The 26,454-nt window shown below is 42.4% G+C and overlaps 1 protein-coding gene across 6 annotated transcripts; it reads left to right on the forward strand.

The window, feature by feature from the left end:
• The first annotated feature begins 34 nt into the window (after window positions 1-34).
• LOC113022591 (RNA-binding motif, single-stranded-interacting protein 2-like) lies at window positions 35-26,396 on the forward strand. 6 transcript variants are annotated; one of them, XM_026168138.1, is made up of 14 exons: window positions 35-212; window positions 10,376-10,542; window positions 15,793-15,851; window positions 17,532-17,623; window positions 20,740-20,897; window positions 21,050-21,129; window positions 21,255-21,364; window positions 21,536-21,579; window positions 21,775-21,868; window positions 22,177-22,227; window positions 22,936-23,046; window positions 23,171-23,251; window positions 24,406-24,493; window positions 26,214-26,396. In XM_026168138.1, the coding sequence occupies exons 1-13, from the start codon at window positions 141-143 to the stop codon at window positions 24,484-24,486; spliced, it is 1,200 nt and encodes a 399-aa protein (XP_026023923.1). In that variant the 5' UTR covers window positions 35-140; the 3' UTR covers window positions 24,487-24,493; window positions 26,214-26,396. The 6 variants fall into 6 exon arrangements, with proteins under 6 accessions (XP_026023923.1, XP_026023924.1, XP_026023927.1 ...); XM_026168139.1 differs by having other exon boundaries at window positions 10,379-10,542; XM_026168142.1 differs by lacking the exon at window positions 35-212 and adding an exon at window positions 325-454.
• The last annotated feature ends 58 nt before the right edge of the window (window positions 26,397-26,454 follow it).

Here is a 26,454-nt window from a genome sequence, read left to right on the forward strand (position 1 = left end):
GGTGAGGGGGGGCTGTCCTGCCGCAGCAGCAGCACCACTCGCCGTCGAGCAGCGGGACTCCAGGCTCTCACTTCCCCAGCTGCTGACGTCAGCTGGCAGCCTGGGCTGTGCTCGCCGCTCCGGACATAGCGCCGAGAAAAATGCTGCTCTCCGTATCGCCAAGGGCAGGAATCAACCCATACAACGGCTATAACAGCAGAAACAGCAAAAAGGTAAACGCTTTCGGGATTTTCCCCAATTTTCGGCTTGTTCGCCCTGCAGGGCAACACGCCTGCGTCTGTCGCGACCAAAAAAGAGAGAGAGAGAGAGAGAGCGAGATAGAGAGAGAGAGAGAGGGTTTGTGACAGTGAGCTGCAGTGTCCTTGAGAAGCTAAACGAGCTGAATTTAACTTCAGACTTCGTGGAGTCAAATATTCAGCTTAAAGAGCAGGCCCGCTCCGTGGTGTGTGTCAAGGTGGGAAATTTCCTTCTACCGCTCGGTCCCTGTCACGCTGGACGCCTGGCTGTTTTATTTAGTAGTATTTGTGTGCGGGTACTACAAGCGGGGGATGTCGATTATGGCTCTGCTCACTCATTTGAGAAAAGTCAGTGGTGGGGAGCAACTTTTGTGGTTTACTGTACGGTGCTGGGATAGCGCGTCAGTGCCTGGATGGTGTTTGTGGAAGTGGGGGTAGGGAGAAATGCAGACTGAGAGGGAACATGTTACAAAATGAATTCTGCCTCTTCCTCCGTGAGAGAGCTCCGGACACAAGTATCTGGTGTTAAATCAGGTCTTCATTGTCTCCGCCGCCGCGTAAGTTAGCAAAGTTTTTTCCCCTCTTTCCCTCGTTTCCCATCAGAAAGCGGAATATGCCCCACCCCTTGAAAAATCCCACCAGACCCCGATGACTACATTCCCAGAATTATGAATCGCGCTCTCTCTGTTGCGTTCACTGTTGACATTGTCACTTTTTGTAACCACTACGTGAGGGCAAATGTAGCCTGACTACTCTGCTTCGAGTAGTACACTATACACCGTAACAGAAGCCATTTAAAAATGAGCAAAAGTGTCTCGATACAGTGAAGTAGCAAAGCTACTTTTCGAGAACTTTTCGCTTCCTATAATCCATATTCCAGAGTGGTGTTTTTGTTTAGTCACGCAGACCTCTCCCTGTGGACCCTAATGACTTCTAAGTGACGGTAAAAGCTTTTCCTTTGAACGTGAAGGCATCGTGTTGTGATTTTTTTCTCTCCATCCAGTAGAGTAACAGTGGTTTTTCATCTCCTGCTGATATTCCTGCATTTCACTGAGCGTGTTGCTGTGAGCTCCTGAACCCCGAATGGCATTTTGAAAATGTGTATTGACATATTGTCTCTCTGTGATCGCGGACTGCTCATCCTACCAGATCTGATGTCAACACTTGCGCTTGTCTGGGGCAAATAGCTTAAAATGTTTGGGTTGTGCAGGCTCAAACTCAATTAGCGATTTGTTTTTGATGCAGTGGCACTGGGTTGTTACTGAATAGACTTTTAAATTCACTGCTGTTACTAGGTTGGGTTTTATATTGTTTCTGACAAATGGTTCATTCTCTAAACTATCAACACCCACTTTATTTTTTACATTTTTTTTAACACCACTGGGGACTAAGAGATACTGTCAAAATTTTTTTAAGGAAGTACACAAGTGTGAGCAGTGGAGTGTGTGCATGTCAGCACTTTCAGTTTCATTTATTTAATTTGGTCTTCTAGTGACATACATGTACACAACAGATCATGTGGCAGTATTTAATTCATTGCGTGCATAAGCAGATATTTTGGTGATGTGCTAAATTCTTGTGGGAATTGCCAACACTATTTAGATTTTCCACTTTCTTTCTCAAAAGAATTCAGATGTTTCAAAATGTGCACTGGCAAATTAAGACTAAATTTTCTCATGTGTGTTGATGTTTCAAAAACTATATGATTGGTGTTTTTTAATCTGATTTTCTTAATTTTATTGGTAAATGGCCTGTATTTATATAGCGCTTTAATAGTCCCTAAGGACCCCAAAGCGCTTTACATATCCATTCACACACACATTCACACACTGGTGATGGCAAGCTACATTGTAGCCACAGCCGCCCTGGGGCGCACTGACAGAGGCGAGGCTGCCGGACACTGGCGCCACCGGGTCCTCTGACCACCACCAGTAGGCAACGGGTGAAGTGTCTTGCTCAAGGACACAACGACCGAGACTGTCCAAGCCGGGGCTCGAACCGGCAACCTTCCGATTACAAGGCGAACTCCCAACTCTTGAGCCACAAACCCCCCACATCACTTACAATGCTGGTAATCAGGAAATTGTTGCGTTCGATAAGTTTAACACAAGCTTTCACCAGATCATAAATGTCAGCTGATTTTCCCTTGCAGACTCCAAATAAAAGGCCTTGATTATATCTTTTGCTTCTGCGAGTCCGCTACGGTCCACTTGGCTCAAAGTGACTTAAATTTCATCATCAGACAGTGGGTGCGAAAGTCCATGTGGATGCCTGCATGTCCACCAATTTTTTGTGACACACAGGCTTGTCTGTTTGGTTGTCGGGTCTCTACTTGCTGACCGTGTCCGAGTATAATGAAAGCTAAATATGACATCTGCCTTTGCCGGGTGCCTTTGTTTATCTGTTGCATTAAGTGTTGTTTTCAAAAAAAGGGTGCAAAGATGATTTGATAAAGAGCTGGAATACTCTGGAGAAGTCCAACCCATGTTGGCTTTTTAAGACGGACACCGATAACTGATGATATTAAACATCCATTAGTCTCGTAAATTGATTGATTGATGATATTTTTTTTCTTTCTGACGCTTGCACCATTAAATAATTGTATAAAATTTTGTTATGTGTAGTTATTTATTTACTAGTTGTGCCTGACTCAGATGAAACGTGTGCTGACAACAGGGAAATGTTCTCCTGTGGTCAACTCATGCGACATGTACAGTCCTAGCACGCTTCACGAGTGTTGCTCTCATCTCTACTTAGATTTTCATGAAATACACATAAAATACACATCAGCATTAAATATTAGTCAAATTTGTTTTCAAATATAAGTATCAGCACTTCTTTTAGTTAATATATTTGCATCTGAATTAAACGTGTGATACTCAGTTGATTTGAATTTGCTTATCTGTGTTTTCAGTGCATAATGATTAGTTTCAGACTTCTCAAAGGAATAATTAAGGTGAAAAGGCATAAAGCAACATGTAAAAGAAGCTTAAGGCATAGGCAAAACATTTACTCAGTTGCTTTAGTAGTATCAAGCTCCTCTATGTTGGGGAGCCAAAGTTCACAGAGGGGTCAAGTTCCTGTGTTTTGTTTCCGCGCACCTCCTTTCATTCTTTTGGTCCCTTGCTCACATTTTGCCGTACCTGAGCTATACAAGTGCATCGAATAAAAAACAGAATGAGAAATAAACCCATTCACAGGGGTGAGAAAAGCGCTCTTTGTGTGAGCACGGTGATTACTGAGACTGACTTAGCGACTGCTAAATGCCATTCGGTTACTGTCGTGCTTAAAGGCTGCTGCTCCTCCCCTGACTCAGCACCTCATTTCCTCCTTCAAATAAATAGAATTAATGTTCTCAAATCAAATTTGGTCGGTTTCCGTGTATAGCTTCCTGCATGGAAACATAACAGGAGGCGGCTCGTCGCTTCTTAAGGTATCGTGAGACTCAGTCAGGGCGGCATCGAATGGCGTGGGTTTTTTTTTCTTTGTACTTGTCATTCACATTTTTGTTTCCCTCTTGGCTGGAGACCTTTTCAACAGATGTCAGCTTAGTGCTGTGATTTAAAGCTGTGGATGCCTCAACATTGACTCTGCTAAGTCAAAGCACAGCTATGTATATGAAAAGAAATCAAAGAAATCAATAAAGCACATTGACTGGAGCATTAAATTCACACACAGATAGAAAGGTTTGCTCTAAAAAGGCCATTGATGGAAAATAAGCAGATGTGAAGTCTCGAATCCATTTCTGACTCGGTAGTTTGATCCTTTTACACATGAACTCCAAACGCTTTCACAAGTATTCATTCCTGAATTCAAGCATTATGTAAACCAGCAACATTTAAGTGGGCATGTTTAGTTTTGTCACGTTACTCCTTGATAAGAGTTGATGTCAGAAAGTTATGCTAAGACTTCCAGACAGATGTTTATTAAATGCCTGTGCTGGCAACTGATTTTACTTTGCAGCACTGATGTTTAAAGAAAACCTCTCTCACTGTAACATCGTGCTCAGAGTAAACTGGGTCATTTAAGAAGTTTGATTTTGTTTGGTACGGCGTGTTCTCTCCTTAACGTGACTGTGGAGGTTTTAGTCGCACGCGGAAAATAGTTGACCTGCTCAAAATTCCCCAAATGATTGCACTAAATGCACTAAAGCAATAAAACATATGCAGACCAGCATCCGATGGAAGGTTTATGCCACAGCTGCCATTTTTACATTGCTGTAATATTTAATGCACCAATATCTCCAAGTTCTTTGAAATAAAATTATTTTTTTCAATGCTAAAATCTAATTATTGCTGTTATCCATGGATCCATGTACTGTTTTACAAGCAAAGAGCAGAAAAAAATGTAAAGATCATTATTATTGTTATATTAGGATGACGTATTACATTTATTTACTTACATTCCTAAACAGAAGAATTAGTTTTAGTGGTTGAATGTTACACTTCATTAATTTCTGACTGACTCCAGTACGCTAGCTCAAATGTGGCTATAACAACATGACTTCAGTTTATTATTTGCGTAATAAATTAAATAAAATATCTAGTTTTACATTTTTTATTGAAAGATTTCTAAAATATTTAAAAAATCTAAGCCAAACTAAATTGTTAAACTGTATTTGTGTATTGTGAATAAAAAGTCCTTTCCATTAAGCGAGCTTTTTGTTTGATGGCTGTTGTACAGTGTAATTGTAAAAAAGTAAATAAAAATAATGCCTTAGAGTTAAAGAATAAATGGAAAGCCTCAGTAACTCTGGGAGAAATAAAGGAAACAGTGATTGGGGTTAGTCGGGATAACAAAGTGACATGTAATCATGCTTTCATATGATAATTAGAACATCTTTAAACAGTAAGTTAATTGGTGCAGCATAGCGAGCTTGTGTTTAGCTTATTGAGTCAAGCACTTTATAGCACCCATATACACTGTTCAGTGTTTATTTGTTGTAAATGAGCAGTATTTGCCCCCCTATACTGCAGGCAAGGTAATTTAGAAAATAAAATTAGAATAATATGCCTTACACACTTCATTTGTTTTAATTTGCAGCTTAAGGAATGACCTGACTATTTATAGCATGTAGTATGAAAAAGAGGTGATACAAGCTTTTTTTTTTCTTTAAGGTGGATTAGCTGTTATCTTAATAAACATGGGTGATCTCAGCAGTGAGCAGAACCACTGTGAAGATTTTGCTAGCCACAACTGTGCACACCTGGACTGAGAGCGTGAAATCACAGTGCAAAGAAATATTTTTGCCACACAGCTGTGTTGGGGTTTTCTTTTCTTTTTTACTAGAAAGAAGGTAGAGCGAACTAAATGTTCATTAGGATTCATTTTGATACATTACAACTGTGCGCTGTGTCAAACATGATTCATGTCCTCGTTCATGTCATATTTTCCTGTCACTGTGACAGGAACTGAAAACAGCTGATGTCTAGGAGGTAGAAAGCAGGTGGCTGTCTCAAGCTTAATTCACAGTTTCATCGCACACAAACATGGCTCAATTTGTATTTAAATTTTTTGGGTACATGTCTCGCTGCTTCATAAATACGTTCCATGCAATCACATTAAATGAGGGCCTGAAAACTGCGGTTTGCTTGGCTGCCAGTCATCTGTGTAACCGTCTCACTGACACAAAGTTCTACACTGTGTGCCCCGACACAAACACTTTAATGCATATTAACTTTAACATCGTTGCTGCTCAAACACCGACATGCTAATGCTAGAAAATAGCTACACCCAAAGGCTTTAGTTTCCATTGATCAATTGTTTTTTGAAGTCTGAATGAGGGGAAAAAACATATTGGGTGGCTGGTTTTTTAAAATGATACTTATTATTATTTGGGTACTTTTTACAGCCCACACATTTACTTTGTTGTGGAGTCTTGTTGCTTTCATTAATCCTATTTTCAGCAAGCAGTAGGCAGCTGTTTTCAGGCAAATAATCTCTTAAAAACCCACAGTATATGACTTGCCCATCCCTAAATGAAGGATAAAGACAAAGATTAAAGTAAATATTGGCAGGGATTAGGGATGTCACGATACCACGATTTTAGTGGGTACCAATAATCAATTAAATGAATGCGTTTCAACTGGAAACCTTTTTATTTAAACAGGAATGCACGTGTGTTCTGACGCAGATTGAGGAATATGAATCAGGATTATTTATATTGTATTGAAATCAGCCAATCCTTTATATCAGACACTACTGAAAAAGGTATCAGAAACGACTCCACACGGTTGTGCGTAAAAAAACCAGCTGTTTTGCTGCAGCGAGTTTTGTTTTTTTTTCTTTGAACTTTACAGCCACCTTTGTCCTCCTGGTCGCATGCCAGGTATATGTTTATCTGTCTCTTTGTTTAATGTGTCAGATGTTTTGGATCAGTCCCTGGCCAGAGTGCCAGCCGCATGAACCGGCCAAGGTGAACAGGTAGAGAGGGAGACAGAGTCCTTGGAGAAAGCACAGCTGTCAGAAATCCAATGCCGAGGCCTGCGCCGATGCCAGACGCTCTCTCTCTGTCTCACATTTTGTTAGATCTCTAGCTGAGCTCTGGCCCAGTGTTTGAGAGTATCCGTTTGCAAGCTCTCCATCCTTTGCCACCTGACCCGGCTTGAAAGCCACGCAGGCATGTGCATTTGGCCTGTGCGTGCGCACATAGGTGTGATCAGCGACAATAAGAGACAGACAATTCCAAGATTAATAGGTGCCTACAAAGAGACAAAAGGAAGGGGAGCGTTGCAGACTGAAAGGAAGGAGGATTCAGGAACGAGTCTGGACGTGAGTTTGGTGTCCCTGTCACCTGGTTGGAATGCAGAGCTCCTCATTTAGAAGGCTGTGTGATAAGATCAGGAGCAGACACACAGCATTTCCTGCCTACTGCCATACTGTCACTCACCACTTTATGAGACGTACAGTCCTGTTCTTATCCTCCGCTAACACGTACAGACTGTTTAACCTTTTTAAAGATACCTGCTTTATGTTTTTATGATTATTAGCACTTTTGTTTTCTGGGACGGAGCGTTCCGTTGGGTGTATAATGAAGTGTTACATTTTTGGTTGTATGGTTTTTATCAACATGGCAAAGAAGAAAAGATGTGGTTACACACATCGGATAACTCTTCCGGAAGGTTTGTTAATGCTTCAGAAGGATCGTAGGTTTTGAATTCCCATGACTCATTGCTCTGGTCGGTCCTAAAGAGAGGCGGATGTAAAGCGGCAGCTCAGCAGTGTAATTCTATACACGCTGGAAGCTGTGTCCTCATTTAGTTAATCTGTGCATTAGCATAGAAGTCGGCTGCCATACACAGGCAGTCATGGCTCTTTCTTGCCAGCAGGACATGGGGAGGTGGGCAACCCCCCCCCCCCCCAACCAGGAAGTCCATGGACTTGTGTGAGTCAGCTTGAGAGGCTGAGATTTTAAAAAATAAAATAAAAGCAGAGGTGGCGTGAGACTTAAAGGACGGTTGAAGAAGGTGCACTCATGTGACACCTCGTGTCAAATGTCTTCAGGGTGTTGGTGGAGGATATTTCTGATACAATTAAACCGTTAGACATGCGATTCAATTAGGTAAGATGTCTCACTTAAGCCAGTGAGCTGTTCCTGTGCGTGAATCGCCTCTGAGAGTTTAATACAACACGGGGTACGTCTTTGATATTGTGAAAGATTAAAGGCAGGGTTAAATGCTTGCAGTATGCTATATTTAAAATAGACACTTCCTTCCAGCGTCAGAGTCTTCATACAGGTTTGCATAAAAATAGAGGAAATGGTTTTATTTATAGAAATGTTCTTGATTTTTATCTTTGGTCCTTAAAATAATCTATTTATATTTCCAGTCTCACAGAGAAGGAGAAATGCAGCGTCAGGACTACAAAATATGATTACTGCAATAACGTGAAAGCTAATTACCAACCGTTGGGGGTGGAGACTTTTTTTTTAACTTTTTTATTTTTCAGTTTAATATTTTTTGCTTCTATAACAATGTACCCGCACACTTTAATGTAGGACCCGAGAGAAAGATTACACGTCACCACTATAACGTGACCGAGCATCAACAGCATAGTTACAGCACCGTGAATTTAAAGCTTTTTGCAATAAAGAGAAATTTCTGAAAGCCTGACAGAGATTTGCTTCTGAGCGTCAGTCGTCTCTGTCCAATTGTTAATATGAACTTTTATGCAGCTCTCTGTGCACATTTTTAGCCTTAACAACGCTTCAGCGGTATGTGTGCGTAGTTAGCCGTGTGACTGCAGACCGGTGATTTAAGGGGTGTTGTTGCAGTGATACGCTCACTGAATGAGACTTGGCTTTTTGGTAAAGAGAGTTTGAATGAGATTATAGGCCTCTGCTGTCCTCTTCTTTCATTCACAAATTAGCTGCCTGCAAAACATATTCATCAAGAATTTCACTGTGATGATATAGGACGACTCCTGTAGGCAGAAGTCTAACACACTTGTGAATATGTTTGAATATCCCTGGAATAAAAGATACAACGAAAATGGACAAAAGGGAGGCTGTGCTTCCATCTCATCTACCTGTCATGAAAAAAGTCTACATTCAAGCTTAAGTTGGTGGTGGAGTAGGGGGTCACAGGTCAGAAAGCCTGTCTTAAAGGGACCTCACGCCCTTATGGATACTGTCTAATTAGCAGAATTGAGCGATGCTGTCGGTGATCCCGGTGCGACCGTGTCGTCCTGCTGGGCCTTTTTTAAACACGACCAGATTGATCGGCGAGCCCTTTTTATTCCTCTGTCGTGAAATAAACCCATTGTCCTCCTGCCCAGCTTCACAGAAGCACCCTGCTAAGCTTATTTAGAAAGCATGCTTGATCTAATTCGTTCCTATACAACAGCAAGTTAAAGAAATTGGACTGTTAAATGAATGCGATTGAAGTCATTTTCTCACTGCAGACAGCCAGTTTCGCCTGTTCTGGTGAAGCTGGTGCGCTCTGTGTTTATTTCCCCAGTCATGTTTGGAAAAAAGCTACCAGATCTATTCCCGAAAGGAGAAGTTTTTTCTTTTCTTTCTTCACTGGCAAAGCGATAATAACATCATATTTATTCCATTAAAATGAAAGCATCTGCACAGTTACACAATCTTTTTGTTTGATATCTCCAAGGAGAGCCACGGTCCCACAGAGAGATTAGATGATGCACTTTTTGTTGCGCAACATCCGTTTCATGGTCCTAGCTGTGAGTCATCCATTAGTTTACAAGCAGAATTCACTGCCACTGCATCCTTGTAGAAAACAAACCAAAATAAGATAATAGCGGAAGTAAATGTCAAATGTTTGGCTCATGAGCATGTTTGTTCATATTTTTTAATAAAGTGATAAACTCCAAGTTTATTAATCTCTTTAAATTCTCCTTGTTTCTGTTTAGATTCGAGTAATTTCTGTAACCACATATCTGTCATCAGACATCAGCCGATGGGGTTCTCAGACTCATAATTATCGTGGATTAAGCTGATCCCTGTTTTTGCATCTAGCCGCTCGGGATCTTGTTAACCCTTTAACCTTAATGACTGTTTGAGAGGGGAAAAGATTACACTGTTAAAGTGAAGACTTCAGCGAGTTTCGGGAGCGAAAATAAATGCAGCGTTGTCAGTGTCTCGTTTTTGACGTATCTGCTTTTTTTCATTTGAGGTAACACGAGGCAGCGAGTCGCACTACAAAGTAGACATTGTTAACATCAAGGCTATTATTTATTTCTGCATCATGAGACTAACTAAATGTTGGTCTGAGATCTTTAGGTCTTTGGTTTTTGCACCACAGGATTGTTTTGTGTGGTTCTAGAAGTTAAAAAAAAAAGGTTACCCAACATTGAGAAAGCATAAGAGGCCCCTTTTCCCTATGTGTGGAGCAGTCGGCCAAGAGGCCCCACATTCCCCTCAGAAAGCGCTATTGGTGAGTGTTGACATGAGGGCTGTGTGATATCACTTTTCGCAGCTCCCACATAATCATCTGTTTCATGCAGGATTACTTTCCATTTCTCCACATCTCTAAACACGCCTTTGAATTTTCACACTTTTAATAAAAACTTCAGCGTACTTGTGTAGTTTCTGCTGGCGTTTGAGAATATCAGCGATGTTTTTTCCTATAAATGTTTGTGCACAGTAAAATAATCGGTATGTTTCTTTCTTGCTGCAGCAGACCTATGTGTCCTCCGGCCACCAGATGGCACCCCCCAGTCCCAACACCAACAGTAGTAGCAACAGCAGTGGCGGTGGAGGGGAACAGCTGAGCAAAACCAATCTGTATATTCGCGGCCTCCATCCGGGGACCACGGACCAAGATCTGGTCAAGCTCTGCCAACCGTAAGTCATTTTTAAACTTTTGGTTATTTTGTACGTAGCACAGCAAGTCGAATTTTTATAAAGTTATAAAATCATCCTCTTTCTCATTTTTTGAGTTACCATCTATCTATCGTCAAGTGGAACATAAAACTATAGGTCGGCTGGGGTTAGCTTTGGAAAACATGAACACTGGATGAAGGAACAATCTAGCTTGCCTTTATTCCATCTATGAAATCCTCGCCTACCAAAAACACTGTATATAAAGGATTAGACGTGACCACAGTGACATCACTGATTGATAAGCTAAGTTCTGTTTCAAGTTTCGAGCCGAGTGTGCTGTTCTAGCTTTTTGTAACCAGTCACGAGTCCTAGATAGATCTGACTGTGAAGCTGAGGCACTAAAACCACCTTCACAATCCTACTGTTGACCAAAAAAAAAGACAAAAGGAACATTGTGCTGTTTTCAGTATAAATGGAAACTACTGACGGAGACCATAAGCCCATCAGGAAAGTGTTATTTGACAGCCACGGGGTGTTAAACAACCAGACTTCTTTTTGCAGCCACCTGCTGGACCTTAGAAAGAAAGCACTTCTTCACTGGCTTCCTTTTCCAGATGTGGAGGCTACCTCCATCTTTTAAATACAGCCTTTGATTTTACACACACAGAGAACTAAAAATGGTTACACAATGGAGACTTTTTGGCAAACAACTTCACATTTTTTCCAGAGTCTAATTTTCACTGTAGCCATCGTAAACTAGATGCACTATGCAAATTCTTGTTTGTTTCTGTATGTAGACAGAAGACCTACTACAATCTGTGATATGCAATAACACTGTTCTACTGTGTGATGATTAGATGACAGTATGACTTGCAATACAACGTCTACACAGTTCAGTTGAGAGTTTTCCTTAGGTTGGTGTGGGGCTTACATTAGGTGTAGATGCTGTGTTTGAACGGGTGCAGTGATAAAGGACTTTTGCTGCTTTGTGTGAGATAAGAAGCTGCAAACACATTAGAGAACATCCTGCAACGTTTCTCTGATTCCTTTAGCTGACATGCTGTGTTTGCATCTAAGTCTTGCAGTGGTAGATGAAGCCCCAGACTTAATCCCATGTATGTAACAGTCCGTCCCATTGGCCACGTGTGTGCGTGCTGACAGTGAATGCGTGGTGCACGCCTTTCAGGTTGAATTTTCTTCATTGCACATGTTCCTCTCATAACAATGAAGAAACCGAGACTTATCTGTCGGTGCTAGTGGACACACATGTGTATTGAATGCTGATTGGGGCCTTTGAGGTGCTGCTACTTCTGGCCTTTAAACAGAATCAGGTTAGCTGCTAAGCTAAGTTTATCCTAACCTAAACCAACATATTCTGACTGTTGGAGTTATGGTGGTGCGCTCATATATACCAAGGTGTAACCTTAGTTTGGGTCTATGAAGCACTTAAAAATGCCTGTCTTATGTTAGTTGTGATAGGGGTGAGTCTTATCACAACTAAAGTCAGTTGAATTAATCTTGATGGGATAGGTGCTGAGATAAAGAAAAGAAACTTACAATATTTCCTCATTTAAACTCAGTGAAGCCAGACTTGTACACCTGGAAACAAACAGCCTAGCCAGTGTAGTTAGCTTTACAGACAAGCATGCAGTTAAACACCCAAACTGGTTTTTGGCTGCTGCAAGTGAGTGCTGTACGTCACAGAAGTGAACTTCAGCCCCACATCCATCAGGGCTCTTTCACAGTAAAAGCATATCCCTGTGAAGAAGCTTACACAACTTCTAATTTAAAAATGCCCGGTAATATTTCCAACATCACAGACCATCCATCTTTAAAACTTTGATTTTAATCATCCTGCCCATACAGAGAAAAGTATCAGAAGTATTAAAATCCACAGGGAGAATTTACTTGGCTTGTGACCACACATACACACACTCATGAATTGTCGTGTGTGTGAGCAATCTAAGAAGATCAGAAATGTGCAGATGTGAAACACAGGAAGTTTGAGTGTTAAAGAGATTTACAGAGAAGCCATTGTGGATTGGCAGAGAAGTGGAAAGAGGACGGAGACTTTAGAGGAGGGTGGGAGGGCTACTGTTGAAGGAGAAACTTAAATGAGCGGGGAAAAAAGTAGCATGGCCTGCTGGGAAAGAATGTCAGATGACCATATATGGGTTAGGGCTGTCTTTTAGGCCCCTTTGGGCTCCATAGTGTGCTTGGTTGGTGTTCTCCTGCAAAGGAGCCGAGGTAAGCGCAGGGTCACACAGTCAGTGCCCGTTGACCTTTTAAACTCATAGCATTGTTGTTGGGGAAGTCATAAATGACAGCTTTTATTTTTATCTTTGGTTCTAATTATAACTCAGTGATCAGTAAGTCTTAAGTGAGTTTTTTAGATTTCTTTAGTTTAAAGGCATCAGATCGAAACCAGAAAAAATAGAGATACCTAACATCAGGTCAACCAGTTTTTTTTAAGCACATTTCTATTGTCCATACAACAAACATAGTAGTTTCATTGTGCCTAATGAACTCACAGCAATGCCACTAAAGACCTTTGGTTTCTAGATAAATGATAGTTAAGTACAATTCAAGATCAAACTCACATTTATTTCACCTTAAAGTTGTTTCAGTCGGACAATATTCATACCTCGAGTACCGACATATAATCCACATTGATAATAAAAAATATTTAGACTTGATTCTCACCTAGACTTCACTTATATCTCTCATCTAAATTTTGCTCTTTGCTTGTAAATGCCAAACATTTTTGCTTTTTCCTAAATAATCAGACGCTTACTGTTCTGACATAATCAGGTGACAGGTGACAAAGTGCTTTCTGTAAAAAGAGTAGTGGATAAACTTAATGAAATTTGTCTCAGAAGGATGTGCGTGCATGTGTGTACGGCATCTTTACTTCCGAGGCTTTATATCAGTGAAAAGACACCGCTATAAAAAGAAACCAGTGGCTTTCAAGTCTGTTTTAGTTAAAGGTGACTGGTTATTTCAAATTTCCAGCTCCTTGTTTCTATTCATGGACCTTGCTAGATTAGCCTGGTGTGATTCAAATTTCAAAGAAATCCTTAGCGCAGTCCCTGAGGTTGTCCGCTGTCTGAAACTTGCAGTTCTGTTAGGTCCGTGTTTGTCAAAATAGGATTATTATGACTTCTGCAGCCATTTTTCTTTTATTTGGCGGTGTGGGACTGTTCTGTGTAATGCAGGGAAAGCAGCAGCACCACCACAAATGCTTCACGTAACATAGCAGGCTTCATTGACAATGCACGTGACATTGATTAAGTCAGCAAGAGCATGAATAACATGAAAAGGAGGAGATTAGGCGGAGGTGGGTTGCAAAGTGTTTTGCAGAAGTTGAGCCATCAGCTGATTTGGGCTGGCCACCCTCCTATTACAGTAGGTCAACTTCCTTTGACTGGCTGCCTCTCATAAACACAAGGGTTGAACTCCAGGTGGGTGGGGTTGCTGCTTTCATGGCAGAAGGGTGCTTTACCTTAACGTGATTATCCATGCAATCAGAATATTTGTTCAGGAATGAAATGTTGAACTGCACAGGAGCCTCAAAGTAACCAAAGCGTCCTGTAGTACAGAGTACGGCATTTGCATTCAGAATAAAGTGATGTAGAGGTAAAACACAGCACAACATAGAAATACTTGAAGTATAATTACATGAAAATGTCACTGGACACGTTCTGCAGTTTCTCGAATGGCTGTAAACAGCACAGCACCAGTTCAGCTTTGTATACTAACAAAAATCCACCATAAAATCAACTGTGTCCATATGTGAAAGCCAGAGGTCCAACTGTAAAACTTCATTTGGGCTTGAATGGGTTACATTATATCAGGGGTGTGTGTACATTCATGCCTAACAACCACTTTGCAGCTGTTAGATGACACTGGGACAGTATAAACATAGCCTGTGTTTATTTGGTAATGGCTGATGAATTATTAATGCCTGCAATAAGGAGCTTTTCTACCACTATAAACTGTGCAGCGGAGCTTCTAGATTATTTTAATTCATCATAATCGAAATGAATATATACGTTTATTTGAATATCAAACTTAACACACAGACATAAGCTAATAAGGTCAATGCAAACATTCAGTCATGCCCCACCGCGGTAACTGGAGTGGAGCCATAAACGTTGCTCCTATATAACTTCTGGTCTTTGCATTTAGGACAAAAGTGGAGGAGTAGCGATGTCTTTAAATTGAATTGCCAGTCATTACCCACGTCTCTGTTGTGACCATCAAACTTGGTCTGAGTCATGTGGTTAAACGTGCACTGAAACAAGGCCGGAGTGTAGGACCCAGCAGTGTGCTACCATGTGAGGGTGGAAAAACAGAGAGAGAGAGCGGGACGTGGTGGGAAGGAAGGAAGGCGAACTGGAGGGGTGAAGCATCAGGTTACAGTGTACATTCCGCCCAGACGCCATGTTGCCCAAACAGAGGAGCACCAGCCTCTCTCACTGGGTAAATTCACCAGACAAGGGCAGGTCTATTATACTGTAGTGCTGATGCACCGTCTTACAACACTGCATTCCATTAGTCTCAGCATGTTGCATAACACTTCTCATTTGCTGCCTTTAAGGTGATTTTCCTACTATCAATATTTATGTGGCTGGATGTATGCAGAAACTGATTTTCATCTTTTACTGACTGACCTTTGTTGTACGTCTCCGTTGACAGCTGTGAACCGAAATGACAGGTTAAGACATGAACTTGTGTTTCGCGCGCTTCCTTCTTTTGTTTGTAGATGGGTGGATGAGAATGCATTTTCCTGAAAATTAATATCCCAGTTTGAGAGTCTGATGTTGCAAGTGACAAGACGTTTAAGCTGTATTTAAGTCAAAAATACCCTAAAGCAGAGATGTATTTAGAAGAGAGGTGTTAGTGTGTTAGTCTGTGTGTGTGTGTGTGTGTGTCTGGTAAAGACAGGCCGGGAACAAATTGTTTTTGGCCCTGGGGTGCCGTCCCCTGTCTTCGAAAACAAAGTCGGGGAACAGAGTTACTGTACGGCGGCCTGAACAAAGACACGAGGGAGGAGTCAGACGAAGTTTTCAGTGCCTCTTAAGATCATTAAATGCACACAAATGGTTGCACAAAGGATTTTGTATTCGTGTTTACGCCTGTAGTCTGGCAGCCAGGGGAAATTTATAAATATTGGCATGCATGTGGTAGGAGCAGATTCCTCTTGTTGCCTCGTTGTAACCTTGTCCACTCATTCATCCTGTATTCTGTGTTCTTGTCTCTTCCCTGAAGGTATGGCAAAATTGTGTCGACCAAGGCCATCTTGGACAAAACTACCAACAAATGTAAAGGTAAACTCTAATAATCTTTTCAAAGACTGGGTTGTCATGTTTTTTTTAATTTTTATTATTATTATATATACATTTTTTTGAATGTCATTTTCAGTCATTCTTTGGCTGTGGCGAAGCATGCCATTTGTCAAAGGGTTAGGAAAACACTGTTTTCCTGTATGGCCCAGAATTAGATGGAACATCCATGTAAATGGTAAATGGCCTGTATTTATATAGCGCTTTACTAGTCCCTAAGGACCCCAAAGCGCTTTGCATATCCATTCACACACTGGTGATGGCAAGCTACATTGTAGCCACAGCCACCCTGGGGCGCACTGACAGAGGCGAGGCTGCCGGACACTGATGCCACCGGGCCCTCTGACCACCACCAGTAGGCAACGGGTGAAGTGTCTTGCCCAAGGACACAACGACCGAGACTGTCCAAGCCGGGGCTCGAACCGGCAACCTTCCGATTACAAGGCGAACTCCCAACTCTTGAGCCACGATCGCTCATAAGGCCTCAGTCACATAGCTCTAAAGACTCCAGATCAGTTGACATGTGCTTGCTGGAGTTTGCTGACTGCTGACAAGCAAAATCTGTTGCAAAGAGGATGCTCCACCTAAAACCTCACCGGATTGCTTTGGTCAGTAGCAGACTGCCACAGTCACCAATAGTTTGCACAGAAGGCATGTACTTGGCTGCAAACCCTTTGCTCTTGGAGATGTAGCGAAACTTGAAAAAGTGCAATGTAAACCACAAATGGAGAATGTTCACCTTACAAATAAAAAACACTGCTACCAACATGTTTCAAAAAGTGCATCTTTTAGTTTGAAGACAAATGTTCTCAATGGAAGGATGGCTATCGAAAAGCTTCCATTCTTAAGGAAGGGAAACATGGAGGAAAGGCTGAGGTATGCCACATTACACAGAACTGGACTGAAAATCAGTGCAAACCAGTTTCATGGAACGATAAATCCAAATTTGAAATGTTTGGTTCAAATTGTCATCATAATGTACAGACAAGGTCAGGAAAGAGGTACAACAGTGAGTTTTTGGAGCCCACTGTAAAACACGGTGGAGGCTCTGTCGTGGTTTGCAGCTGCTTTTAGGCCAGTAGTCTTGGGGACCTTGTCAATATTGATGGAATTGTGAATGCAGGAATGTACAGACATATTATGAACCACCATGCAATACCATCTGAAAAGCAACTGATTGGCAACGGCTTCAGTTTTAATGACAATGATCTCAAACACGCTGTAAAAGCAGTAGAAGCGCGCCTAGATGGAAAACACTCAGTGGAACACTATCAGTCATGGATTGGCCTCCCCAGAGCCCACACCTCAGCGTTATTAAACCACTGTGGGATGATCTTGACAGAGAATGAAGCAAAAGGCAGCCGACATCCAAAGAAGATGTCCTTCAAGAAGCCTGAAGAACTATTACAGAAGACTACTTAAGCTTGCGTATCAGATTCAGCTTGTAAGAATAAACGTGGTCAAACCAAATACTGACTTTCAAGCTTGTTAGAATTGCTTGCACATTTCAATGAATCACTGCACTCATTTCCCATTTTTCCAGCAAAATGTAAAGAAATGTGGCTCAACACTTTTGTAGAGTGCTGTATTCAGCAAGCGCATGGCATCTTTTCATGTACTTCCTGATGCTACAGCATTTTTACCATCAGTTTGTCTGTTTTACAGGCTATGGCTTTGTGGATTTTGACAGTCCAGCAGCAGCACAGAAAGCTGTTACAACTCTGAAATCCACTGGGGTCCAGGCTCAGATGGCTAAGGTAAGAATTAGCCAACTATCTTGTATCCATCTACCACTTGTTGCTTCCAAGTTTACCAGCCACCATTAGATTTAAACATGCCTTGTTTAGCCCATCACCCCGTCTTGTACCCGTATTGATCTTCAGAGAGCCATCAGCTCAAGAGTCATGGCCCCATTGCTGCGCACGTACACACACTATCATGTAAAAGGTTAAAAACTGTTACATGCAGTGGCCTAATTGGCAGCGACTGTGCTGTTGGAAAGGGTTCAAAGTAAACTCTTGTCTATAGGGAGGTGTGTGTGTACTGAGATGTCCCAGTGATGCACAGCCCAGACCTGCAGAAACAGTTTGCTGATCATATTTTTTATTGCTTGTTCCTCCGCTCTGTTCGGTCTCCTCTCAAATCCTCATTTTGCCTCTTTCTTCACTGTCCTCCGCACTACCTCCTGTCTCCTTCCCCCTCACGTACTTCATTTCTGTGCTGTGTATGTTACAAACCTGCTCCTGTTGTAGCACTTGTTCTGAACTCTGTTGTAGCACTTGTTCTGAACTCTTTGTCCAAGTGTCTGAAGTCAAAGCTACTCTTGTCGGCCCATTAAGCTGATCCCTCTGGCTCTGAGGCTCCCCATTGAAGGAACCCGGGGGGGAGGGTGCCACTACACCCGCTGTCAATGGGACAGGCACAATGGACTGGCATTGTCCATCGCCTGGGCCTGGGCCTGGGGCAGACACCAGCACTTAGTACACTCCACGCCGGCGTCCCTACCTCCTCCCTCTATCTTGCACCCAAACAGACCTGCAGCAATGTAACACCAGGGTCTCCCTCAGAGCAGCGCTGGAGAACTGTAACGGATACACACTGCCAGCTGATCTGAAACAGTCCAGTGCAACTAAAACCTGAGTCTAAGTTCACTGAGCTGCTTCTGTAAGAGTGCCATACAATCCTGCGTATCTTTGTACTTGACAAGTGCAACTGGACACCATAACCTGACTCACCCAGACAGCATGTGCTCAGTGAGAGGTGTTGATAACCACTATATAAACCTAAATATACACCGCCGTCTCAGAGTCAGTGGGTATTTCAGGTCAGCAAAAAAAAAAAGAGCTATAGTCAATGGTATTATCAATATCAAGGGCAGGTTCACCTGCCAGCAGCTTCACCATGGCTGCTGCAGTGTTATTCACAAACACAATGAACCACACCTTGAACTAGATGTCCTTAGAGTGTGTGCTAAGTCCCTGAACGGGCCACCCCAGCCTCCAGGCTGCAAGCCCAGAGGAGCTGCGTGTGTAGGGGCAGCGAAACAATGGCAAAGTTAAAAATAGAGCCCCCTCCACCCCACCCCCTCTGTTTGTTTTTTTTCTTTTTTACTTCTCAGCACCTCCCTGTTTGAACTCAGACGTCATCACCCACACGCTGCTCGACACACAAACACCCAAGCGAGCTAACGCGCAGACACACCTTAACAGACACGGCTCGGTGAAGGCCTGGCACAGACAATACACGGTGACACCTCAGCAAATCCCATTCATGCGCCTGAGCTGCGCGCGGCAACATTTTAATACAGCAGGAGGAAAATTGTTAGAATATCAAACCGTCTGCCGCGTGCGCCGGCCGAGCTAAAAGGAAAACAAAAAAAGGGAAAAGGGGTGGAGTTTTTTGTTTGTGTTTGTTTTGTCATATGGCTTTGAATTCCATTACTGTCAGCTGGCCTATGACCCCTGCGGTTTGCTCCTCTGTTGCATAATAGCTGTGTTAGCAGGAATGACGGCAATCACAGAAAATAGGTTATCTCTCCACCAGATGGCTGAGAGTAGGAGATACTCATGTAGGCTATAAAACATTTAAGATAGCTGTTGACATACTTTAATTCCATAAATGTTCTCAGGAATTCTTCATTGTCAGATCGCCACCTCTGTCAAATGTGCCCGAACAGCTTGGCAAGTATCTGAGGTACTGGCTGTCCTCTCCTGGTTGTTGCTTGGATCAGTCCAGTCTAAACAGTTGTAACTCGATTTGCCTCGCTCGCTGACAGCTTCTGACAGCTTCTTCTCCATCCAAATTTAAAAAGCTTTTATTATTTGTGGTGTGCAGAGCTGTTTGATTGCATGCAGCAGGCACTGAAAAGAGGAGATAAAATGGTATAGAGAGCAGCCTGCTAGTCAGAAGACACCCATCTGTCTTCTTTTCTAGTTTCACTCTTTTTCTGTCATTCTCCTTTCTAATTGCCCAAATGACTGCAGAGGCCTGGGTCGGTCCTACCCTGCAAGTTTCCTCCTTCCGTAACAAAATATCAGCCTTTTGAGTTATTAATTTCCTCCCTCTTTCTTCGCTCTCCGTTTTTTTTTCCTTCCCCTGTTTTTTAGCCCAGCCTCTTTTTTTTTTTCATGGTTGCCAGGCTCCTGTTGCTCTGTGAACTCTTTAACTTCATGCCTGGCTTCCTGTCTGCTTCTGCATAGTCACACAAGGTTTCGCTTTCAAGTAGTGCCACCCAATGATCTCTCCTCTTAATTTACTCACAGATCAAGATCTCTTCATTAGTCAAAATTATAAAAAAAGCACGACTCGCTACCCCTGTGCACAAATTAATGCTTTGCAAATGTCAGAGTGTTTTTTTTGTTTTTTTTTAGCGTGCACGCAAGGTTTTTCAAATCCTCCTCAGCTGTGGCAGTGACACATAGAAAGTGGTGAGAGATTATTCAGGGTTTCCCTTTATTGGTCTGTCACTAATTGCTTAAAAACATTTCAGCAGGTTCTGTTACTAAATTATGCTTGACACGCAAATGTAATTTAATCAATTTGCCAAGTGCAGTGGCAGGTGTTGATGGAAAGACGGGTCGCACTGCTGCCTACACAAAAATTTGTGCCGTGTGGAAAAAAAGATTTTTGAAAGTGACATCATTTTTCTATTTGCAAGAGTGCCAGGAAAGTGTGCTATAATATATATATTTTTAAATTGAAGCCGGGAGAACTTCACGCTTTAAGCAACTGTAAATACTTGATTAAAGCAGCGGCGTCTGCACCGACACGGTCGCTTTGAGATAAATAATAAAAAGTCGGCGCCGCGTTTCCTCATTCAAAGCTTAAGAAGATGCACGAGCGAATGGATTCTCATTTCTCACTTTCTGTATAGCAACAGGAGCAGGACCCCACCAACCTCTACATCTCCAACCTGCCCGTGTCTATGGATGAGCAAGAGCTGGAGAGCATGCTCAAGTCTTTTGGCCAGGTCATTTCCACCCGCATCCTCCGAGATGCTAATGGGACCAGCCGCGGCGTCGGATTTGCCAGGTCAGACTGTGGCCTCGCATGGTGGCCCATCGTGTCTTGAGCACATTTTCTGTTATCAATTACGTGTAATTTGTGCAGCTCTGGCACGGACCAACCGAATGCAAACAGCGCTTCTCGAGAGGGATTAATTTGAACTCTGTCTGGTTTTTCAGGATGGAATCCACGGAGAAGTGCGAGGCCATAATTCAGCATTTCAATGGCAAATTCATCAAGACTCCACCAGGAATACCCGGTGCGTGGAATGTTTTTTTTGTATTATAGAAACCTGATACTGTTGTAAGTGCTGGAGCTGAGTGTGTTTTCTTCCCCACTGTGATCAGTGAATTCACTCTCTTGTTTGACCTGTTGCTTTCTCAGTGCCCACAGAGCCCTTATTATGTAAGTTTGCAGACGGAGGTCAGAAGAAGAGGCAGAACCAGAGCAAATATCTCCAAAATGGAAGACCTTGGGCTAGAGACGGAGATACGGTAACGTCTTTTTTTCTCTCCTCTAAAATTCTGGAGAAAAATCACATCAAGTACATACTGGAAAGTTTTGATTTAATCGTCCACACTCTGTGCTAGCAGACTGTTTTAGTACGTACTGCACCGGTGTTTGCATGACCTCACTGGTTCTGAATCCCTTTTTTGTTTTCCCAGGGAGGAATGACGCTTGCATATGACCCCACAGCCTTACAAAATGGGTGAGTGGTATGCACGGACTGACTAAAAACAGTCCCAGCCCTCCAGGAAAATAAACATAGCAATCAGAGACTGGTAAAAGGCTGCCCTCTGCTGGACATTGCAGGAACTCAGATATGTTGCTAAATTAGCTGGAAATTGTGGACATGTTGCCGTTTCCTTCATGTTTTCTTCTTGTTGCTCTGTGTGTTTGGCAGCTTCTACTCCTCACCTTACAGTCTGGCTCCAAATCGAATGATTGCTCAGACTTCCCTCTCTCCCTACATGCATTCTCCTGTCTCATCATACCAGGTGGGACTTTTCACTCTGTTTATATTCAAATTATTAGTAGTTTTGTTTGTTCATTTTTAGCCCTGCTGGCTTTTAAAATCTGCATGAAAGTGAATCATGTATTTTTCTGTTGCTTTTCTGTACCGAATCCCTCATTAAGGTCACGTTATGTAAGTTAACATGCAGAACGGCTGCTTTCATCCAGGTCCTGTCTCTGTTCTTGTGACCTTTTTGTGCCAGCTTACACATTAAGGGCTCTGAGGGGACTGTGACAGCACCAGATGAAAAATATCGAAAAGTAATTTTGCGATGTACTCCCGCCTCTACAGGTACACAACCCGTCCTGGATGCACCATCAGTCATACCTCATGCAGCCAGCTGTGAGTATCCCTTCTGGTCAATGCTTTCTGGTCTTTTCACTTGGCCCACAGGGCAAAAAAGCATAAACAAAAGTGTAAATGCAAAAAGCGCTTGAAGCAGGATATACAAATCAAAGTGTCACAGCAATGAAAAAGAACATAGTTCTTTCTGTTACATGGAAATCAACAGGAACAAGCGGCCTCAGTGGTCACACAGGAAGCTGTAATATTTATTGGATCCCTGATAGTTGTGATCTTTAAGCGTACGCTTTAAGCATTGACCTGCTTTAGGGAACGCCATTCATGAATTAGTCTCAATACTTTTTTGTGGTTGTAATTACGCTGCATGTTAAACTGGACAGTGTATCTGTAGCTGCCCAGCATCAGCTGCATTGCTGCCACTATCTGAACTTGACCAGTGGCAGCTATGATTTGCATTAACCAAATGAAAGGAAAAATATCTTCTGCTGGGTCAGCTTTTATGGAAAAGGGATCAGGGTGCGTGCCGAAGCCATGTGGAAAGCTTAAAGAGGAATGCACACCTGAAAGGGCTTTTGTTTCATCAGTAGATATCTACAGTTTAAAAAAAAAAAAAAATTAAACGTGTACCAGTGTTATTAATAAAATATGATGAATATTAACCTCTGCATTTTAACAAAATGTAGTTTCTAGGTCATACATGTCACACTCTGGGACTGCATTTAGGTGTGTGTCTCTGTGCGTTCGCAGGGTACAGTTATTACCCCAACAATGGAACATGCCATGTCCATCCAGCCCACATCCATGATGGGACCTCTCACCCAGCAACTAAGCCACCTGTCTCTGGGCAGCACAGGCACAGTCAGTACCAACAGACACACAAACAACTGTCCCCGTCACTAACGACATTTACAAGTGTAATTATTTGCGTGAAATACTAAACACACAGTCACAGATTTCGTTTTCCTCCCTGTCTTCCCTACAGTATATTCCGGCCAATACAACTATGCAGGGGACCTACATCCCCCAGTACACCCCAGTGCCTCCTTCCAGCGTCCCAGTAGAGGTATGAAACGTTTCCTAATGTCTTAATGATGTTTTGTTTTTCCATGAGGTGGCTGGCTCAAAATGAAAACTCCTTTGTGGGACATGCTGTGTAACTAATAATTGAACGTGGCTAAAGAAATGGAGGTGGTTGTTCAAAGGTGCCAGCTGGCTGATTGAATTCACTCGATATCCCGAGAGCCCTTTTAAAGTGATCACGAATTTACCAGCTAAACCTTTAACTGCGGCGTACGTCCCTGTGTCTGTGAAGTCATTTTGTTGATGTTTTTGAGATCAAAATGACTTAGCAGTGCTGTCCTGCCTTCTTTTTAATCTGTGAAACAAATGTGCCTAGTTTAGGTTGCAACTGCTCATTTTCCTTATTCATTCATAAATCTGCCAGATATTTGATTCATTAAAAATTGTCAAATAATGAAATATTGAAAAGCATCTGTCATTTTGTTGCTTTATTAGGTAAACAGCACCACTTAAAAGTGCTTTTAAGAAGCAGCAAAAATTCTTCCATCGTGTTGATTATCTGTTGAATGACTGATTATTCCAGGTCAGCACATGTGTTTGCTGCTTGAACCAAAGAGAATATTTCCAGCTGGGAGAACCTGTATAAATGGAGTGTCTGCTTCTGTTTCTGCCCAACATTGGGCTGAGTCCATGTGTAACCTTTGATAACCTGAATGCAGCCATATGCGAACCTCAGATTTAAGACTATTACCTAACCGGGCAAGCTTTGGCAATTTCTTTATGTCTTTCTTTATTTACTTTGGCCATCACTGCGCAGTCTGTGTGTTCCAGGGCTGTATTGTGGCAGATCCAGGCAGAGTGCTCTGCAGTAGGGCCTCTGAACCTGTGGGGTGTTTTTAAGCCATTTGCTGAATGGAGCTCAGTGATAGCAGTGGTGGCCTCTTAGGTGACCTTGTGAATGAGAAAATGGATGATTTATGAATGAAGTACAACAGAAAGCACATGAAAGGGGGAGGCTGTGAGTTTAAATCCGATATTTGCTCTTTGTGCATGCACACAAAAGGATAAGATGCATTTAATGTGATTAGGAAGGGAGTTTTAAAATATCGTCTGTCTCCTTTATGCTAACATCTGTGTGGTTGTCATGAATTATTAAGTTGCTAAACCTGACTTTTCTTTTCTTTTCTTTTACCCCAGGAAAACGGTGGCCAGCAGCAGCAGGTTGCAATGGAGACTCCTACAGAACACACAAGCTACTCATACCAACACACCAAGTAAAGCTAAGGTAGATAAGGTCGCTCCTTCCTGCAAATTACAAATATGTAGACGTTTGTAAATTGCTTAATTAGCAAAATTGTAATGAGCATGAATGAAAACACAAGTCGTGGTTAAAAGGGACACAGATGATTACAATGGTGAAAATATTACTAAGTTAAAATAACTTTTTTTAAGGAGGTTTCCACAAATCAAAAACTCTAGAAAAATAATAATAATAATGGATTACATTTATATAGCGCTTTTTGAGACTCTCAAAGCGCTGTACAATTCCACTATTCATTCATTCTCACATTCACACACTGGTGGAGGCAAGTTACAGTTGTAGCCACAGCTGCCCTGGGGCGAGGCTGCCATATCGCGCCATCGGCCCCTCTGGCCATCACCAGTAGGCGGTAGGTGAAGTATCTTGCCCAAGGACACAACAACCAAGACAGACAGAGCTAGGGATCGAACCGGCAACTTTCCGGTTGCAAGATGAACTTCCCAGCCCTCTGAACCACGGTCACAATAAAGACATGATGGTCATTGTGGCTTCTGGATGGGGGTTCTTTGTATAGGGACTTTAAAACTGAGAAATTCTCTGTACACTCCACCTACATATGTGGTTAAACGTTTCTCAGTTATTGAGCCTTTGAAGAGCAAAATATCAAATATTTTAAATGTAATTGTTTGTGGCAGTGCTACAAGCTGATCGCCTCTATGCCACATCGCGTTGATGCAGTAAGCCGAGGGGAAGGAGCCTGAACTAAGCACAGAGTGTATAAATGAAAATGCTTTTCCGAAGCTGGACATTATTTTATTGTAAATCCTTTTTTTTAGTTGCTCTTATGAAAGATTATAATCTGATATTAGATACTGGATTTCTAACTTTCATGAGCTATAAGCCTGTATGCTGTTTGTCATATCCTTGCCTGGACATGTGCACCACATCCAGGGCTGCTGCTGCCATGTTTAGATCCCACCCTGGAAGTCCCCATTCTTCCCACTTTAAACTATCCGCAGTGGTTACCAGATCTTCTCTGCTGCGTCAAAATTGCAACCCTCATGGTAAAGAGGTTGAAAACACAGGGCATGCGGTGAGTGAAGATTGTGCTGCTGTGACTAAAAAACATTTTCACGCCAGGCCGCAGCACGGCTGAGGCTGTTTGCACCGAGTGGTCGTCTCACTCTGGGGTACTTCATTGGTGCATCAACCGGTGATTGTGAAAAGAAAGAAAAGGAGAAAACAGATGACAGATCATTTTCCCGAGGTGATAAATCACTCCAAGGTTTGAAAACTGCCTCAGCGGGAGCCAACTGTCATCACCATCGGCTTTATCTGACACCAAGTTTATGTTTGCTCTGAGGTAAGTTTGAGGTCAGCGGTTGCTAAGCACAGACTTCCAGTCAGGCATCTAAAGGTCGCTGCAGTGCTGGAAGCGGTCCAGGTATGCACAGTGACGCAACCTTAAACTCAATAGCAGCCAAACCGGAATCAGGTGTGGTTCGTGCTTTCAGTGATCGTAGAGGTAGACGGTCACGCCGTGTGTATCCATCGGCTGAAAAAACTCAAAATAAGGAGTAGGAAGGAATGCTTTGATATTGCATAATATGATTTTAAGAGGAAGACTTTAGCTAATTATGTCTGCTATGGTCTAAAAGCATCTCATGCAATGTTTTCTAAACTATGATCAGTGCAAGTGCGCGAGTGGGTTTAGAGTGTCAACGCTGAGTCGTGTGTTTTGCAGCTCCCGGCAGGGTGGGGCCGAGGCTGCGAAATGAATCCAACCGAACAGGATTCAGCTGGAAGAGATCTGTGCTCCATACCATCACCAAGCAACCCGACTTGAACATGGATGACAAAAGGAACACGTGTATGCCTGTGAGTGTGTTTGTTTGTGTGCGTGCGTGTGTGTGTTTGTCTGTTGTTTGTCTATTTCTGTGTTTTTTGTTTTGTTCTTTTTTGGGGGGGTTTAAAGAAAAAGGACA

Source organism: Astatotilapia calliptera, chromosome 5 (assembly GCF_900246225.1).
Source record: "Astatotilapia calliptera chromosome 5, fAstCal1.2, whole genome shotgun sequence".
Taxonomy (NCBI): Eukaryota; Metazoa; Chordata; class Actinopteri; order Cichliformes; family Cichlidae; genus Astatotilapia; species Astatotilapia calliptera.

What these genes read in the sequence shown, in the direction of transcription:
- LOC113022591 (XM_026168137.1), top strand. Translation starts at nt 710, where the DNA reads ATGAATTCTGCCTCTTCCTCCGTGAGAGAGCTCCGGACACAAGTATCT. An exon ending in CGCGGCGTCGGATTTGCCAG is followed by an intron (nt 20,898 to 21,049) that starts GTCAGACTGTGG and finishes CTGGTTTTTCAG; the next exon opens with GATGGAATCCACGGAGAAGT. An exon ending in CATACCTCATGCAGCCAGCT is followed by an intron (nt 22,228 to 22,935) that starts GTGAGTATCCCT and finishes GTGCGTTCGCAG; the next exon opens with GGTACAGTTATTACCCCAAC.